This window comes from Vulpes lagopus, chromosome 3, assembly GCF_018345385.1.
Source record: "Vulpes lagopus strain Blue_001 chromosome 3, ASM1834538v1, whole genome shotgun sequence".
Classification (NCBI taxonomy): Eukaryota; Metazoa; Chordata; class Mammalia; order Carnivora; family Canidae; genus Vulpes; species Vulpes lagopus.
Window position 1 is genome coordinate 61,483,425 of NC_054826.1, and position 19,150 is coordinate 61,502,574.

Consider the following 19,150-nt stretch of genomic DNA (forward strand, 5'->3'; position numbering starts at 1 on the left):
ATTCTATTCGATGGTAAAACTCATTTGGAACTTCCCTAATGCAAAATTTCGCAAAGGATTCATTTCCATTTTCTTTTCTCATTATTGTTTGGCAGTCAAGGTTGCAGCTAGATCGCGCTATCCCAAAGACCCATTTGAGTTCAAGGACACAACTCACAATCCTCGGCTTGTGGCCGAGCCAGGTGAAGGAGTTCGGGAGCCCGTTCCTCTTTTAATAACCGCACCCCTCAGTGTTCTCTCCTAACGTGCTGAGCTCAGTTGAAGAAGAAAGATGTACTGTTGTCGATTTCAGCATGCGTTCAGCTTGTCGGGCAGCAAAATTCCAATAAGAAATGCCATAGCCAACAAGAAATAACAATTAAAATGACCCTGCCTCCAAACTAGCAGCTTGCTCAAGACTTTCGTCGGAAGCCCTATTAGCTATAGCTAGATGCCTTGCGTTCAAGCCACTTTGCATGCTGCTCACTCTGAGTGATTCCAGTGTGAATATGACATTACTAATGACCTGCTAAGTGTGTGCAGATGTGGGTTTCTCCAGATGTGGTGATTCATAACGTAATGGAGATAGCCGGTCGACTCATGTTTATAGGTTGTTTGCCTTTTATTGCGTTTCCGAGTTTATTTGCTTTGAACTGTTTGTTTTTTTTTTTAACTCCAGCCAACAAATTCACCTTTAAGTGTCAAAGGGCCTCATCCCCCTAAACCCTGTCGAGGACATAAGGAAGGGGGGATGTGCCCCCGGCTGGACCCAAGCACTGGGTCCATCACATTCAGCATTGAGCTATTTTGGGAAAGCTGAAAGTTGGAATCCTTGCCCCATTTTACTCAAAAGGCCCACAAAGAGGCATTGGTAACCCTGACACGGTGTTTGCAAGCTGGCTAGGACAATAAAGAAATGGATTTCTATTAAAAAAAAAAAAGTAAAGTATATGATCATCTTGAAATAAGCCCAGAGTTCTGGCCAGTGTTTCTGGTGGATGTTGCCTAGCTTTTGCTTGAAAACAGAATGCCGATGAAAAGTCGAGTAAAATGTTGTTACAGATGTTCGACTCTGCATTAAGGCTGTTGGAATTACCACCACATCTTAAATCAATTCCCAGAACATTGTCTGGAGGTTATGTCATTGAAATAATGAATCCTCTTTAGTCAAGTATAAGCAAACATGTTAAAACATCATTGTAACTTTAAATTAAACTCTAGTGCAAACCAAGGGATCTGAAGCCTCATTAGACTTGCCTGACATTTTTCTAGCACTGAGTCTTCCCCAACTGTAAAACTGTTAGATTCAGAGCCTATTAGACAAGTGAGCTCTGGGAAGTTACAACAGCACATTAAGTGTTATACTTAGGGATGTGCAAAAACAAGCCCTTGAATTTTATGAGTACTTGGAGACTGGATGGAGTTCAGCTCCTATAAAAATTCCACATTGGATTCCTGAACTTATTTGTGTTTTAGAGAAGCCGGTAAGTCAGGTTCCTTTCAAAGATCGTATCTTCATGTGCTTCCACAGCATGATGCAAGTGAAAATGCTGGAGACAGAGGTGTATTGTAATTAGCCAAAAAGTAGGCTAAGTAGGAGCCTGTAAATGTGCGTTGGCATGAAGTAGAGGCCAATTACTTCAATACATTTGTCTTTCATGAAAGTAAGTAAATTTAAGTCTTCCTTTTAATTCAATTTTTATTCCTTTCATGTAGTCACAGAAGCTATGAAATGAAAATTATATTTTATAGCTTAACTAAAAGTTTTTCTAGATCTGCTTTCTTTAAATATGCAGAAATTGATAGAATCCATATAAAGGATAATAATTAAATATGGTTTATAACCTACTTAGAGAAAGAAGTTATCGCTGCTTCTCTCGTGGGATCTAAGCCATATGTAATGGTCTCCATTACACAATGTTCATATATTTAAGCTGAAGACATTCTCCCCCATCCCCCCATTTCTTCAGGGAACAGATCTGCATTTCCAGGCCTTGTGAGTGCAGGAGGAAACCTTTGAACATGAGTTTCATTTAAGAGAACAAATCCTGGTTTAAATGCAGTATGATTATGATGGATGATCTTTCTGAGTTGCAATGAAAATAAATAGTTTCCTTGCATAGAAGGAGGCATGACTTTAGCACTAGAATGAAGTGTCTCCCTGGAGCTGGGTAACAGGTATTAACTTACACATCTTCCATGTGAAGATCACCGCAGGTAAACAAACAGTGACAAGGTGCAAGGATAATGGGCACTTAACCAAAGAGGGTTATTTATTATAGGTCCAGTGCAAACGGGGAGACAATAGGTAAGCAAAAGAATCCAACAGAAGTGCCAGTGAGTGGGACTTCTGTTCAGGTCCTTACTAAAATAGACTCACTGAATAAATCGGATGAAACCATGGCAACATCTGGTGGCCTTGAATAAAGTCAGGCATAGTAGCCTAGGTTAGGTAAAAGACCTTTCTGGGTGTGTCACTCTAACCATAAGGAGGCCTGTGTGACAGAGAAGAAGAGAATGTTCACCCCAACTAGCCCCACTCACATGCACACATGTTATTCAGTCTGTCATGTGACTCAACTAATCTAGGTCACCCTGAACACAATACAGCAATAGCAAGTGGTCCATATTAAAAGGTGACCTTGTATTACGGGTGGAATCCATGCAGGATTTTCTCCCCAATCCTTAGATGGGGAAAATGCAAAAGGATACTTATCCACACACCTCTCTCTCATCTGTCTCTGTCTCTCTGTCTCTCTCTCCCTTTCTCTTTTGCTCACTGCCTTTCTACCCCATTATTAACCTGGGATGCCTGGCCCCCTGTGCTGTGAAAGGAAGATGAATTCAGGTCAAGCCCAGAGTGCCTGTTTGCTTGCGGAGAGATGCATATCAACTCTAAGTGATTTTTTTCAATACCATTTATGTGGCTTGTATTTATTTCCTTTAATCTTTTAAGTGCTGTTTAGTCTCTGTGTGATTTGCTGTGGATACTCATTTCTGATAAGATGCGATATCCTCCCAGCCACATAGTTAGGCCTGGAGCCCTAAGTGACTGATAGGGTCGCAGCCTGAGCCTGGGCCTCGGGGGACGGGGCGAGAGAGCAGCTGGTAGAGTGAGTGGGATGTAGGCATTCGTACGTAGGTGCTTTCTTGCCTTCATCGCTTCTGGAAACACTCTCACCTCAAACTGCATTCTTGTTCCCTTTCCATGTGTCAACCAGAATAGAGACCACCCCCGACTAACAGTGGGATAGGGGAATGTACCAAGTGGGATACTTTGAAGCAGGTTTGGAAAATAGTTGGATTATTAGAATCCCTTGGAACCATGTATTGTCACGTACTAAATTTATTTAGGGTTTTCAGGGAAGTACCATATAATGCATGTCCTGATATGGGTCTTCCTGGGCAATGTCGAGTAGCTGAGATGGCATCCCCCCCCCACTTGCCTAAGACTTGTACACCATTAACATATGTCAAGCTTCTTTTGATGTCATCACTGCTAATATTTCTCTTCTTAGCTTTAAGGTGACTGCTGTGCATTCCGGGTTTCAAGGGTGCTTCCTCCCAGTCAGTGTTGCAGTCAACTCTAAGAATCCAAGGATCCTATATTTTTCCTCCTTGACATTACAGCTTTAGCCTGAATTGTGGGGGGTGGGGAGAGGAGGGCTAAGATTTTGCCACTGATGCCCTTGGGTGACAGGCTGGGTGCGCATCTGCTAATTATGAAGCAGCTCTCTTAAAAAAAAAAAAAAGCATGATGCAAGCTAATACATCTATAAAGCTTATTAGTGGGTGTCTTTGGGCAAAAGCAGTAAAGTGTGCTGTGTTGTTTGTGAGCGAACCTTCACATTGCTTAGCGATCTGTGTGGTTTAGACGTTTGGAAAACAGCCTTGGTTTCCAACCCCCGCTGTCCCCCCTCTCGCCACCCCCGTCCCCCATCATCAGAGATATCACTCAGTGGCAACCTCCTCCTTCATTCAGCCGCTCTTCTCCGGCTGGTCCTCCAACCTCACAGCCCAGTCTGAATGAGTTGAGAAGGATGCAGCCCCACCCCCCGCCGCGGTGCTCTCCCTCTAGGAGGGGCAGGGCCAAGAGCTGAGCTGGGCTGGAGATCCATGAGCCAACAGGCACCAATGTTCCCAGTCAGGACTGATTAAAACATTGGCTGTCAGGGGCTCCGATCCCTGCCTCTCTGCAAGGCTCTTCCCCTGGCGTGCAGGGATTAGGCACCAGCTAAGGTGGTTCCTCCGAGGAATCAGCGGGCTGGCCGTGATTCTGCTGCTGTTCCCCATACGACTTCATTTCTGACTGTGGTTATGGAAGACCCCATTCGGTTACTCGGCAAAGCAACTACAGTCAACTCTAAGAGTAACGACTGAGTGTTCCCACCCCCCGACCCCCACATATATACATACATATATATGTATTTTATACACAGACGAATCATGATTTCTTTTCTTTCTTGCGGCAGGGCGCTTACAAACTGGTCTAGTCTGTTTCGAGTGCATGTTCAAAAGCTGGAGCGCTCAGAGGTGATGAGTTCACCTTCTCTAAGCCGCCGGCCTCTTTGACTAACACATTTGGTCTTTGTCACTGGGTCCTAAAAGACAGCCATGAGTTCCTAGTGAGTGACTGAGCCGTGAGTGTGTGTCCTTTGATATCTTGCCTGTATCTCGCAGCCTGCCCTCCAACTGTTCATAATCTCATGAGCTGCCTGTCTTTCCAGTTGAAGATGAGCAGCCATCGACGCTGTCCCCCAAAAAAAAGCAGCGGAATGGAGGCATGCGGAACTCACCCAGCTCCTCGCCCAAGCTGATGAGGTAAGAAGAGGGGCTGTGGGCCACGCGTGGGGGCCACCCCCCCCCCCCCAGATCCTCTACTCCCCACCCTGCCCAGGCCCGAGCCCAGAGTCCCCCCCACGCCCCCCACCTTACAAGCACGAGGCGGGGGAGGGGACCGATCGTTAGGTGGCTTCTTAAAGGCTGGAGTATTTATTCTGTCAGCTTGTCAGCAGTTAATGATAGAGCTGAAAAAATTCTGTCATGAAAAACAGTTTGAAAAGCTGTTTGAAAAATACATAGGCTTTAAAGTCTTAGCTGTCACCATGTCCTGTCTCTGTGTAGTTCCTAAACAGCAGTGGCACTAATGACGGCGCCAACCAATCAGAGGGACTCGTGTGGTTAGTTTGCCTGCGGCGAGTCTCTTTCTGCTGGAGTCCCTCCGAGGACTGTTTGCTGTACTTAAGGCCATATGTGAGATGTATCATCACAATCAAAAATGAACCTGAAGATTACCTTCCTTTTATCCTGTCGATTGAAATCAAATTTCTGTTAATTGATTTTGACTGATAAAAAAGTCTAATAATCTGCGGACTTGCCAAAGCAAAGTTCAAAAGTAATCCAGTTCTGCTCAGGCTAAAAGCAATATTAATTATGAAATACAGCGCAGTGGGTACTCTTTCTCCCTCTCCTTCCTTCCTCCCTCCCTCCCTTCCTCCGTCCCTTCCTTCTCTCTCCTTCCCCCTTCCCTCCTTCCTTCCCTCTTCCTTCCCATTTCCTTCCTTCCTTCCTTCCTTCCTCCCTCCCTCCCTCCCTTCCATCTTGACTATGGCTTCCTCTTGGAAATGATAAATGAAACCAAATTCCAACAGAGTTCTGCAGGTTTCTCTTCTGGGCCTCTTCATCTTTCATTTTCCCCGGTTGTTTTTGATTCATCTGCCAATCCCAGGGCTTATTTCCTCCAACATCCTAACTCTGTAGCATCTCAGGGATGAAATAGGAGTGATCCCTACATGATCACTGCCATGGAAACACCTGCCATCTTGATGCTTGATGTTTCTTTTTCTTTCTTTCTTTCTTTCTTTCTTTCTTTCTTTCTTTCTTTCTTTCTTTCTTTCTTTCTTTCTTTCTTTCTTTCTTTCTTTCTTTCTTTCTTGACATTGGCTGCTCTCTTCTCTTTAATTACTGAAATAAGATTATGGCCATCCCCCCCCCACCCCTTTCCTCTCTGCATACATTCGCATCATCCAGGCCCTCGGAGGCCACCCTTTTAGGATGCAGATGGGGCCATCCTTCTCCCTGCCCTGGAGGACAGGGATTCCCATGGAAGCTTCCCCCAGCCCCATGTCCTGCTCCATTATGATCACCGCTTGCTGTTAGATGTTTCCTTAACAGTCCTCTGTCTGCCCCTCCACTCAGTCTTGCTGGGGTGTTGCTGATTTACATGCTTGTTTACAGTTTATGAGGAGAAATAAAAGGACCAACTGCCAAGCTTCTCATTTTTATGATGCCAGTTGTCATGCTAGCATTCATTTCCTATTTACTCATCTTTAGGTAATCGCCTTATCTAATGCTAATAGTTTTATCCATTTAAAGTAGAGAAAAGCCCAGGCACTTCCTTTTGCCTAAATTTAGAGAAGCAAATAAATAAATAAAGAGAAGTCTGAAAAATCTGAAATCTTTGGAGCCAAATTCCCTGTCCCTGTTTGCTATGTAAAGTATGGCTCATTTCTTTGATCTTGAGTAATAATAATTCTGAGGCGTTATACTGTTTTCATATGCTTCAAAGCTGTGTCAAAGTTTTGCTGCTTAAGGGTACTTCTTTATTCTGTTGGCTCTTGGGTACCAAGATGACAGGTCTTCTGTACGAGGTGGAAGCTTTTTTAAGTCGTAGCCTTCAGCAAAACATCAAATTACCAAATCCAGGGTAACATACTTCTACACAAATGCCTTTCCTGTAGATATATTATACCATATATATTAAATACTTTAGTGTTACACGCTACATTTTATGTGCAATAGAAAGTGATGGTTTGAGGTAGCCTTGGGGGGACTTTTTTTCCACAAGCAGAAAAAGCTAGTGTATACCGTATCAAGCATGGTTTTTACAGGACTTTCTGCCCGAAGGCCTTTGTAAATAAGTAATGATCAACAGATTGGCTGTGGGTTTTTGAAAAGCATGCCTATGTCAGTTTGCATGATGGGGGAGAATTTTCAAAGTGGGTCTTGCTTTCATTGCCTGTTGGAGAGGGGCTGAGGGAGCAGTCATCCTGGGCTGGAGCTGTCTGCCCCATGGTACATCAGAATTGCTAAACGGGGGTCAGGCGGTATGAGCTGAGGCTTGCCAAGCTACAGAACTTGGGTTTCTGGTGTTGGTGCCTTTGGGCTACTCTATGGCCACAGCTACTGCTTCACCCCACCTGCCCGCAATGGTCTCGACTACAGCTCAGCTGAAACGGGCTGTCCAATGACAAGTCGGAAAGTCTTCGACACCCTTCCTTTACCATGACTCTCTATGTCCCCAAGTGCTCTGCAGCATCTTCTGATGTGGAAGCAAAGACCGGATGCTGAGCCCTCTTTCCCCCTTCACTTCCAGCATGTGAGTGAAGAACCCATGGGCAGCTTCGTTTGGTTTGAATATCTGGCACTGATGGTGAGGCTGCCGGGACCTATTCTTGTTATATCCCTCTTGTTGATTGAGAGGAAAGAGCGGGGGCTCATGCCGTATCTTGTGGCTTCTCCAGGTCACCCTACCTTTTCAAACACTGCAGAAGGACTCCTTTCGACTCTGCAGAAGATAGGACTCTTAGGTCCTATTCCTTCTGACCTGAAAAATCCATAAAGGAAGCTAATGACTTATTTGAAGTGAGTTTTTCGACATGAGTTTGTGGCTTGCTTGTTTGAGCAGAATCAATCATTCCGAATGTGGAAAGGTTTTAGTGGCCTATGGGCAGTGATAGGAATAGCTCCAAGAGAAACCAGAGAGCCCAGAATGGGAGAGGATGGGCTTTAATTTACCACTGTGGCTTCTGCAAATAAAACAGGCTCCTACGCGAGGGTTTCTTGCAAACTATCTGCCAGCATCAAGTACTGCCGGGACTCTGCACTAATGGTCTTTGTCTCCCTTTTGTTCTGGTATCAGACTCACCCTGGTTTTTCAGTGTCACTTAGCTCTCTGCACAGCCATTAGGTGAACAGCCTCGTTTTGTGTGTCTGGATCCTGATGCACTATGTTTTTTAGTCGCCCTGACAGAAAACAACTCTCACAGCCCGATTGAGCCAAATGGCAAGCGTCTGTGCTCCAAGCCAGGGAGTCCTGTGTCATGACAGATAACCTTTGGCTTCACAAACCCCCCAGGAGGAGCAGGCCATGGAGTTTCCCAGACTCGTGTTATTTGCCTTCCTTGTTGATCTCTTAACATGGAATGATTTAAGGAACCTCTCTTAGTTTCCCTTTAAAGTCACCAACCACTCATTGCCCACTTGTCCCTGCTAGTGAGTCTACACCTTGAGAGGATGGCTGTGTTTTTCTTCTATTGCAGGGCTGCAGAGGGAAAGAACATTGTCTCTAGATAACCGAGTCAAGTGTTCTTAATTTGGGGGAGCTCATAGACCCCACTGAACTTCAAATGAAAGCTCTCTAGGGGGGGAAAAAAAACCACATTGGGCACCATTTTGACTACAATTAAAGCAGATCCATGGATTTCCCTCAAACCCTGCCCAGCTTACAATCATATTTGGTTCTTTCCATGGCCACCTTCAAGGACCTGTATTCACAAATGCTGTTGGATACTAAGAATATTCCTCCAGCGGGTAGATAGTGGAGAGTAAATGTCTGGGCTCTCACACTGTATCCTCAAATGGGATCCAAAAAGGCGGTGCATTTCAGCTGTCTGTTTCAATTCCTTTTCTCAGATTAATTCTCGTTGAGCAAATGTTTTTTGAAAGCCTACTGTATTCAGGGTTATAGAAAGTCTTTGAGGAGTGTAAAGTAAGATGGGTTAGAATAGGTCTCTGTCTTCAAAACGATCACAGTTTAATGTAGGAGACAGGCAAGCGTATATGGCAAAACAGAGTAGAAACAGCTCAGAGATGTACTAGCATGGGCTGTGAGAACAGAGAACAGAGAGAGCTGCCATTACTTCTGGTTTGGGAGGCTGAGGCCAGTTTGTGAAAGAGGTTTCATTTAAACCTAGCCCTGGATGATGAGGAGAATTTTCTAGTAATATCAAGCCTACCCGTGTTCATTACTTACTGGGTGCCAGACATCATTACAAGAACATTATGCCTGTGAACTCCCTGAATCCTAACTATAACTGCATGAGTAGGAATCATGCTTTCCTCCATTTTATAGATGAAGAAGCTGAGTAGCAGAGATGGAAAGTCTAGTGAATCTGATGTGTCTTACCCAATTAGGAGGATCTGAACCCTGGTGGTTTAGCTTCAAGCCCATATTATTAATTCTTTTACTGCTCTGTCCATTTGGAGGAAATAAGGAGAGTGCTCAGGCCATAGTAAATGGCTCAATGTGGCTGGAGCAAGGGGTTCTTGGAGGAGCATAACTGGAGCTGGAAATATGAGAATATTCTTGTATCCACCCACGAAGGCCCTTGCCCATCATAGGCACTGGGAAATACTTGCAAGTTCTTGAGGAGACCGTGCTTTAGGAGGATCACTGGTGGCAGTGTAAGGAGAGGTGTGGAACCAACCTTCCATCAGGGCAGCCTTCTGGAAACACATGTTACATAAATAAGTGTGAGGAGAAGGCCCAGCCAGCCCCAGCTTCTGCCAAGGTCCTTTGGGTGCCAAACCACTCAGGGTCTGCTGTAGAATAGTGGACCAGAAGTGGGCCATGGTCTTCCCAAGAAGAACACACAGAATTCCTGACATTAGTCCAAGTTACACCGGTTTCTCCAGGACCTGAGAAACTTAGAGTCAGATAGAGGGGCCATGAGCCATGAGGATCCATGGAGGATGTTTCAGGGAGACAATTTACCAAAGAGATGGCCCCCAGCCAGGCTAGCAAGGATAATTGACAATACTGAAAATAGAGAAATTGAGCATGGTGAGGGAGTTTCACGTCACAAGACCCAGAAAATATTAGAGATTGGTTGCCTGAAGAGGATTTGAGGAAAACTGATTAGCCTCTTGGCCATTTCCTGATCATTAAGTGAAATAAACTCATCTGCTTGTTAAGTCCCATTCTTCTCTTTTGACTTATACCTTCCATGGGGTCTTTTTGTTAGGACTGCCAACTTGAAAGAGTCTAGTAATAGGAAATGGCAAGATGTCCTGAGCCCAGTCAGAGTTGGGGATGGAATGCCACTCTCACCGCTCCTTCCAACTGGGAAGAATAAAGAAGGAAGGCAGGGACAGCTTAGCTAAGTAAATTCACCTCAGAATGCACAAACAAATAGCAAATGACAGGCCCTGACGGGACTGGAGAAGAAATAGTGGGGCTCATCATACCAGGGCTTGGGGTGGATTTGACACAGGTCTCTGGACAAGTTGCACGCTCAGCAGAGGGTCATTATCCCGTCCTCTCCTTTCAAGAGCATCTTGCATGCTCTCCTCTAGGACTGAAGAACATGTCAGTTCTCCCAGGTTGTCTCCCAGACATAAAGGCAGTAATTTCCTTCTTCCTTTTAGAGTGGTGGCTGCCTAACAAGAGATGATATATGAGGTGGCAGTAGTTCTTGACTGTTTACTTGTTAGGCAGGGAAAAAGATGTAAGGAGATAGATACAGAAGTTGAAAAGGACTCTGGTCTTGGCAGAGTGGCCAGAGCCTGGCCTGAAGGTTTTGTCAAGGTGGCTCCAGGGATGACCTTCTGGTGGGAGATGCGGGTGGGTGTGTGTGTGGGGGGGGGGGCAATGCGGGCAGCTGTGTCTCAGGAGAGATGCTCATTACACAGGAGGGTGGGGGCAGTGCTGAAGGATGAGTGAAGGTAGGTGCCAGAACCAAAAGCCAGTATCCTTGCAACATAATGGGAAATAGTATTTACCCTGAAATGAAATGTACCCCAGAATGAGAAAGATTATTTATGGTATGAAAACCCAAATAACCCAAATATGAGTCCTTTTGAAGAGACCACCTGAGACCCTCTTCGGCACAGCCTGTGACTCACTTGCTTGGCCTGCCACTCTTGAGCATTGCATTCAAAGACTTAGTTACTAACTGCCTTGGAGTAGAAGAAGAAATGGAGTAGAAGAAGAAATGAAGAGAAAGGAGGGCAAAAAAACAAAAAACAAAAAATGGAATTTTAAATGTACGTTACAAGAACTAATATTTTATTGGCTGTTTAATGTTTATTTGCTAATTATAATTAGCTCGTGGGATGGAGGTCAGCAAGAAAGAGATGTTAGTGTCTCACTTTATCACTGAATAGTTGCTTGTAGTCCCAGTGGCAAAGACTAGTTCTGTGGAGTGTATCCATTGTGTCAAGCACCACTGTGGGGCTATGGGGATATTTTTGAGGTCTCACACTTTGTTTCAAATGTTCTCCTGAATCTATCCTCCTCCATAACCAGAGACAGGAGCCGCTTTCTCCTGTCTTCTTAGGAACTCCTACCAGAAGAGGTGAGAGATGCTCCTTCAGAGATAATAATTTGCATTTGTAGGAGGCAGCTGGATTTTGTTCATTCTCCACTGCAGAGCCCTGAAGCACAGTGCCCTGAGCTGCAAAGACAAACAGACTAGCACGGTGGGCATTCATGGAAGGCACAGCTTGTATGAATAATCAGTAGGAAAGGAAATTACCCCATGGGCCTTTGTCAGGACAATGTGCAAAGGAGAGCCTCAATAATCAATTAAGCCTGGGAAAGCTTTTGCCGTGTTCCAATATTTGAAGACTCAGTTCAGGAACATCCACATTTTTATAGCAACCGAGGAGCCCCAGTGAGTTAAATTTTTCATATCTATGCTTCTTGCATCTTAGCTCACACCTCCAAAGTCCACAGCTAGAAATTAAGCATGCCTGACTTCAAATAAAGAATAAAAGATCATTGTTTTGAGGGTCTGCAGAGCAAGGAATGCCACTTGCCATCAATTAATCTGAGGAAGTGAACTAAATGCCCTGCTAGAGCAGAAACACAAAAAGCTTGCCTTGAAGACAAGTGCCTAAAGCAAAACCACAAATCCCTCTTCCAGCAAACCTGCTGTGGGGAAGCCAGTATTATATTTTAAAGAGCACAGTTCCGCTTACAGGCAAATACAGCAAATCCCAGTTTTTCTGTAGCAGTGGGTTCAACACTGGCCTTCAGAAATTTACATTAAAGTACAAGTAAACAAACCAAAAAAAAAAAAAGTGTGAAAGAGGAAAGTTACAGCATGGTTTTTTAATTGTGTCCTTTGCTTGAGCTTTGGGGCCTCATTTTCATCTCCTAAGGCTTCTCCTATCATTCCAAGCACCCCATTTAGGTTGAGGCCCACCCTGCAGTGGTCTCCCTGGGAAATTGGAGGCTGGATAAAATGTGAGAGAAATTCTCAGCCAGGGAGAATGAACAAAATCCAGCTGCCTCCTACAAATGGGAGGGGGTGGAAGAGGGGGCCAAGCAGCATTGGCTCCCAGTCAAGACCTGTTCAAACCTTGCCTCTCCTCTCACTGGCTGTGCCATATTAGCCATGTTACTTAACCACTTTCTTTTCCAACCATGCAAATGGGTAATAATAGTGGAAATTACCTGCCAGTGTTACAGTCATGAGTAAATCATAAAACCTAGGTAACAGTTCCAGCCCTAAACATTTTATAACAATTCAACTCATGGTGGCTAACCATTTATGGTGGCGATACTAGTAGAAATAACTATAGTAACCCTATATGTGTATTATTAAGCTGCCCTACCCTTACCATCTCCTTTCATAAGAGCTACAAATATATGAGTGGCTTTTTAGCAAAGTATAAAGAATAATAATAATAATGGTAGTTAACATTTACTGAGGGCATGCTCTGTGTCATGTTCTATGCTAAGTGCAGGACAGGGCTTTACTCGTGTAATCCTTAAATGGAATCCATTAAGTCATGTGCTCTAATTGTACAGATGAAGAAATCGAGGCAAGGTGCAATGTAGCAAGTAGGAGGTAAGCCAAAACTTGCAGACAGATATTTTGGTTGCGGAGCCACTATGCTATATTGTCACTTAGGAAATAGGTGGTTTCCTCCCCTCAGTGATTTCTACCCCAAAAACATCCCTTTTGGAGACAGCTCTTGGGTCAAATGAATCAATTAAGTGGCAGGTGTCCAGGCTTCCTCTTTCCTTTGAACTGGTTGTCATAGGTATCAACCCAAAAGTGTGGTTTTGAGTTAAAGGCTCAAGAGAAGTGCCCTCTCGGGCAGAGCAGATATGTATGTTGGGGTGGGGTGGGGTGGTGCTGAGGGAGGGAGGTACTTTGGCCTGAACTCTTTGAATAAGATATTGTGTATTTCTGGTATCATTTTGTAGATTCCTAAACAGGTGGCAGGATGCATTTCTTCCTGAAATGAACAGGTGAGACTTGAGGGCAAGAAGGGCAGCTAGGGTCCCTTCTAGAGATCGACAGCTGATACATTGTGCCCACTTTTCAAGGTGGACTGTTGTATGGGTTTCCTGGGGCTGCCATAACCAGGTGGCACACACTGGGTGTCTTGATCAATAGAAATTGATTTTCTCACAGTTGGGGATGTTAGAAGTCCAAGATCAAGCTGCCAGCAGGGTTGATTTCTTCTGAGTCGGTGAAGGAAAGCTCTGTTCCAGGTCTCTCTCCTGAGTTTCTAGATGGCTGTCTTATCTCTGTGTCTTCACATGTCTGTACATGTCTGTGTCTACATTTCCTCTTCTTATAAGTGCAGCAGCTATATTGAATTCGGGCCCATCCTAATTACCTCTTTTTAATTTAATTTCCTCTTTAAAGACTCTATCATACAGTCTCATCCCGAGGTACTGAGAGTTCGGACTTTGATATACAGACTTGGTGGGGGACAGAACGATGCTCACTTAACAGCTGTGCAACAGATAGACCTCACCTCAGAGAGATTCTGTTACTTTAAAATAATGCATGTACATCGGCTCAGTGGTAAATGACAAGTGAGCCTTGAATCAATTATGGTGTATTTTAGGGGAGTTGAGATTACTTCATGAGTTAGGGAAATGTATAAAATAAGTAAGATAGGAAAGACAATATCTAGTATTTCTCCTTAATTCTAACTAAGGGGCTTTTGAGTAATTGTCTCAGAACGTTTGAATGTGGTTCTCTTAATCATTTTATGAACAAATGATGCTGGGATGATTTGTTCCGGGATGTTTCTGGTGGACTTCCTTTCTAGTTACAGCAGACTGTCTGGTTCTTCTCCTGGGCCTCCCCTGATCATAACAATGTTAGTTGTTGTGCTCAGTGGCAAATGCTCCAACTTTCTTTTATTGACGTAAACTCCATCAACCTCAATTTAGAAGCGCAAGTCCCTATGGCCAACTGGCTCTTCACTATTCACCTATGTCAGATACCTCTGCAGTTTAAGCCAACCTAAGCCACTTTAAATCACTACAGCAACAGATATCATAAAGAAATTCATCCTGTCCAGTTCAAAGTAGTTACTGGAATAAACCATGTCCCAAGCTTTCTTCCAGATGGTAGAACCCAGTGAATGAGGAACACTCGTGGTCCTTCATGGAACTCTAAAGTCATCAGTCTTTATTTCTTCTGATCTCCCATCATTGCTCTGACAACATTTCTAGAGTTACTTAATGACCTCTGGCCTTTTGATTCCCAGAAGTGGCCCAGAAGGATTTCCAGAATCCTTCTACCCACCTCTTTCTCAGTGAGAGAACAGTACTTCAAGGCTTGAAGGTCTTCTAGGTTCATGTAACATTTACAATGAAATCTCTGTATCCCAGTTTTTCTGGAATGTCTCAAATGATGAGAAATCCACTCTCTTGGGAAACAACTCATGTCATTTTTTTTAAAACCCCTTCCATTTTTATAACATTCTTCATGTTTGGAAACTTGATTTTTGTTCTATCTAAACTCCACACATGGTTCTTAACCTGCTCCCAATCAGTCATATGCAATCAGTGGATTCCATCTTCCATTTGAGGACCACAATGGCACATCAGAGGACTAGCTACTGTGACTGGCCTGAGTCTGCTATACCTCAGACTGGACAATACCACAGCCAACATCATCAGCTATGGTTTGGGATGCCATCCTTGGGCTCATATAGGCCTCCAGGGGATCCTAATGGCTGCTAGTTGATCAACACTAAAATAAACTGAGATTCCTCCTCATTTCTAGGGATCAGATAAAATGTTACCTTCTCTGGGCAGCCTTCCTTAATGTTACTCAAATACCAGGCAATTAACAGCTTCTTTCTTGGTATTCTCATGCCACCTTGTGTGCTATAACACTCATCACAACTCTTGATTGACGTTTTCTCTCTCTTGCTATATTATGACCCTCTCTTTGACTAGGGACTGCATCCTAATCATCAGGGTAGTCTCCATTCCTGGATCAAAATAGAAAATTCATGTTTATTGGCTGCTTTGATGATTCAAGAAATCAAAGTTCAAAGTCCATGTATCAATGACTGGTCAGAAAAGGAACTATTTTTGTTTGGGGAGACTTTTTAATGGTCCTAAGATCAGACCCTTTGAGGAAAATCCTGGGTAATACTTTTAAATTATCCAGGCCAGGGTGAGAGGTGTGTGGGGAGTACAGAGTGCAGCATGACATACCACTGAGACTTCTCAGGTGCTTCTGGATATTACAGTGCCAATCATGGCTTGCAACCCTAGTGTCAAATTACACCTGAAACTACTATAACATTGTATGTCAACTACACTTCAAGAATAAATAAGATTTTTTAAAGAAGAAATTATACCTGCTTTCCCCAGACCCTCACCCCAGTTAATGAGGCTTGACATTAAACAACTGTCTTTTCTCATTGAGGGATGACTGATCATCAGGCTTGTTTATTTACTTTTCTAAAATGAGGGTTGGAGGTATTATAGGCAAGTTTCAAGCCCCTTTGAGATAATACTCCCTCTCTAACCAATAAACTGGGCAAGAGAATTTGAAACTGGGTCTATTTCTTTAGAGAAAATTTATTAAGATCCTCTTGCAACTAAAATGTGTTCTTCTAGGGCTGGGAAGACTTCATTCTGGTATTTTCTGAAATCTCTTTGGTGGTTTCTAACCACCTTCCTATCACAGATGGTTAGATATCCTATCACAGATGGATATCTATGAAAACTATTAAAGATTCTTCAAGGACAAAAAGAAAATCAAAAGTTGCTCTTGCTCTGATCTGTGACCAGTTCTTAGGAGCAACTGCCTTTTTTATTTCAGCATTTTTGACTGAGTTCAGTATTTGAAAGGTGGCCTGGTGGTTTACAACACCTAAAGATCTCCCAACAGCTCAGCTACTGAGATGCTATTCCAAGGTGGATTGTTTTTCTCTTTTGAAGATTAGATATGACAGTTCCTATAGTAATCTAGCATGTTTGTTGAAGATAACTTTGCAGAATTGCTCACATGGTATTTGTCATTTGGTATAGCCTAAAAGCAAATTCTCAGGAATAAATAAATGCAGTGAGAGTTTTCCCATCTTAAGTCAGTGTGGAGTGAATACCGGGGGCAGGGGAACAGTTCATGATAGGTATCCTAATATCCCAAAAGCTTAGTTCTAGGGCTGTGGATCATGTAGGAGAGATTTCTGTCCCACTTTCTATGTAGTGGACATATAAATGAGAAGTGTCAGAGAAATTTCAGAGGGAAAAATACTAAAAACTAAGTAGTCACCCACTGATGCTTAAAATAGATCATATAAAGGGAAAATCACTTTATAATAAGTTTTTGGAATTCAAACCTTTTTATATTTTCTATCTTGAATTGGTGATATTATTTAGGAAAGATAACTCCCCTGCAAGGACAGGTAGATATGCCTGTGACAGCGTCCTAATTATATGTGGTCAATGTTGTAGAAACCTAAAAGACCTCCCCCCAATTGAGATATGGAATCACTATCAGAGATGGAATCGGACAATGAATATGACCCAAGATGTAGGAGTATGTTTCTTATGCTGTGAGCCTGTTAGACCTGCCTGATTTTATTGTAATTCCTAAGGTTGTTGGTAAGGCTTTGCCAGCCCACTGGAGGGGAGGCCTCTGCAGCAGCATCGTTCCTCTCCACCAGTAAACAAGGCAAGAGGATGAATTCAAGACAAGTTTATTAAGATGCGTCTGAGCTTGAGCTCTCATCCAAGGAAGGCTGCAGTTGGGAGGTGCAGTGGGGGTGGGGGGAGACCGTCATTGGATGGTGAGTGCAAATACAGTTGTCAGGGCAAAGAGAGAGGGTGTTGTTTAGTATTGAAATCATGTATTCCAGATGTGGGCATTTGGTAGTCAATCTGCTCTGAAGTGACATGCTGCTGAATCTTTAAAGGGCTTCAGCCGGGGAGAGCAAAATCTGATTGGGCAAATTGCTAAAATATTTAAAGTGCAGCCTGTTAAAGCTTTTACTGCGAAGAGCATCACGTCAGAAGTTGTAGTCAGAAAGAGCAAGTAATTGGCTTTCCATCCTCATGCCAGTCAGTCAGCATGAGGCTCTATTCCTATTCCTTCCTCTTCATTGCCAATGCTAATAACAACCCTTTGGTATGAGTGTGTGTGTGTGTGTGTGTGTGTGTGTGTGTGTGTGCGCGTGCCCACGTGCGCGCGCATGCCCACGCATATGTGTGTGTGCATGCACGCACACACATGCACACACTGAGGAGACTGGATGATTGGTAAAATGAGAATTGGAGGGAGAGGTATCCATGAAAGGAGGCTAAGTCCACAAAATGACATGAAGATGATTTTAGAGAATTACTAGGTGATAAAGGTAGCCTGCATTTCCACGTGATGGTGATGGTTGGGGCAGTTGTCCTTTAAAGAAAGGGTTCTGCAAACCAAAGAATGGCCTTCAGTGGCGGCCACTTACCATGTGTCTTTCAACTCCTCTGAGATATTACACAGGGGGCACTTTCCATTTATAATTCATTACATTTTCCACTTAGGTTTTCTTGTCATTTTCTCCCCAGGCATGACCCCTTGTTAATTCCTGGCAATGATCAGATTGACAACATGGACTCCAACGTGAAGAAGTACGATTCTACTGGCATGTTTCACTGGTGCGCACCCAAGGAGATAGAGAAAGTCATTCTGGTGAGTGGCGGGCCACAGAATCCGTGCTATCCACTTCTGTCCCAAACTACCACGGCCAGGAATGAGGTTTCTCTAACTGGCTGGTGGGAAGATAGGGTCCCTGGGCCTAATTATTTTTGATAACAAAAATTTGGGACACAGACTGAAGCAACTGGAACTCCTATCAGAATATGAGCCAAGGCTATTTTTAATCTCTGAATATTTATTGGCTCGTTACAATATGTGCTGTGTAGAAGGCACCATGGGAGGCGGTATGTATGTAATTCCTATGGATGTGGCTCTGCTTGACCTCTTTACACTTCAGTTCTCTTATCTGTGAGAAGATGGGATGAGAATGACCCTAACTGCTAGGGTTGTAGTGAAGAGTAAAACCCACAGGGGACTCAATAAAGTTACTTATTATTATTAAATGCCTTGAAGAGATACGAATGCTACCAATATAATAAATAATATTTTTTGTTTATAACAATGTCTTGTCTTCTTCTAGATAATAAGCCTTGCATATTTGGGATCCTTCTTAGCACATGATGCAAAATGCATTTGCTGATGACAACGATGAGCCATGGGTCCACCTCGGACAAGTGGGGGCTGAGAGCCCTATTTCATGGTTAGGTCATCTCAGTAGCAGCAGTAGGCTTCTTCTGGTCTCTCTTAGGAATGTCAGCCTAGATAACAATCCATTCTACTCTGTGGACTTGTCCTGTTAACAGCTTTAGGTTTTAATGCCCACATCAGCTTCCCTACAGTTTATTGTACTGCTAATCCATGAAAAATGGATTAATAATCAGGAAGGTCAAATGGAAGAGTTCTTTTTCCTTTATGCCGTCTCATTGCAGATTGCTGTGCCCTGCTTCTTTATGTCAGCCAGGAAAATCCTATCACTTCTGATGTCATGGCCACCCTTCTCAGAAAAGGGATGTCCGAGTTCCTCAGAATGACTTCATACTCTAATCCACTAGATTTTTTCCCTGTGTTTTTATATGAATGTGTCTATGTGTGTGTGTTCTCAGTTTAATGATAATCAAGCAATTAAGAGCCAATACAGGGTTGTTCTAGAGGCTGTCTTGGAGGTGTGAATGTTGCAGACAAAAGCATGGAGAGTCAGAATTCTCAAGAAACAGCTATTGTCCAATTTTCCAAGAGCGCAAATGGTTCTAATCACAAAGGTGCTCCGTGTATTTACATCCTGATGTATTCACTGCACTTTTGCCCTGTTG

General features: G+C 43.5%; 1 protein-coding gene across 20 annotated transcripts in view; it reads left to right on the plus strand.

Annotated features, from left to right (window-relative positions):
• Positions 1–19,150, plus strand: part of KCNMA1 (potassium calcium-activated channel subfamily M alpha 1) — a 718,693-nt gene that overhangs the window by 617,948 nt on the left and 81,595 nt on the right. For 12 of the 20 annotated variants that reach the window (XM_041748737.1, XM_041748738.1, XM_041748739.1 and 9 more), the window contains 2 exons: positions 4,707–4,800; positions 17,810–17,933. In XM_041748737.1, coding sequence (XP_041604671.1) covers positions 4,707–4,800; positions 17,810–17,933 — 218 coding nt within the window. Of the gene's footprint in view, positions 1–95; positions 183–4,706; positions 4,801–17,809; positions 17,934–19,150 lie in introns of all 20 variants that reach the window. The other 8 variants (XM_041748736.1, XM_041748740.1, XM_041748741.1 and 5 more) reach the window with 1 other exon arrangement.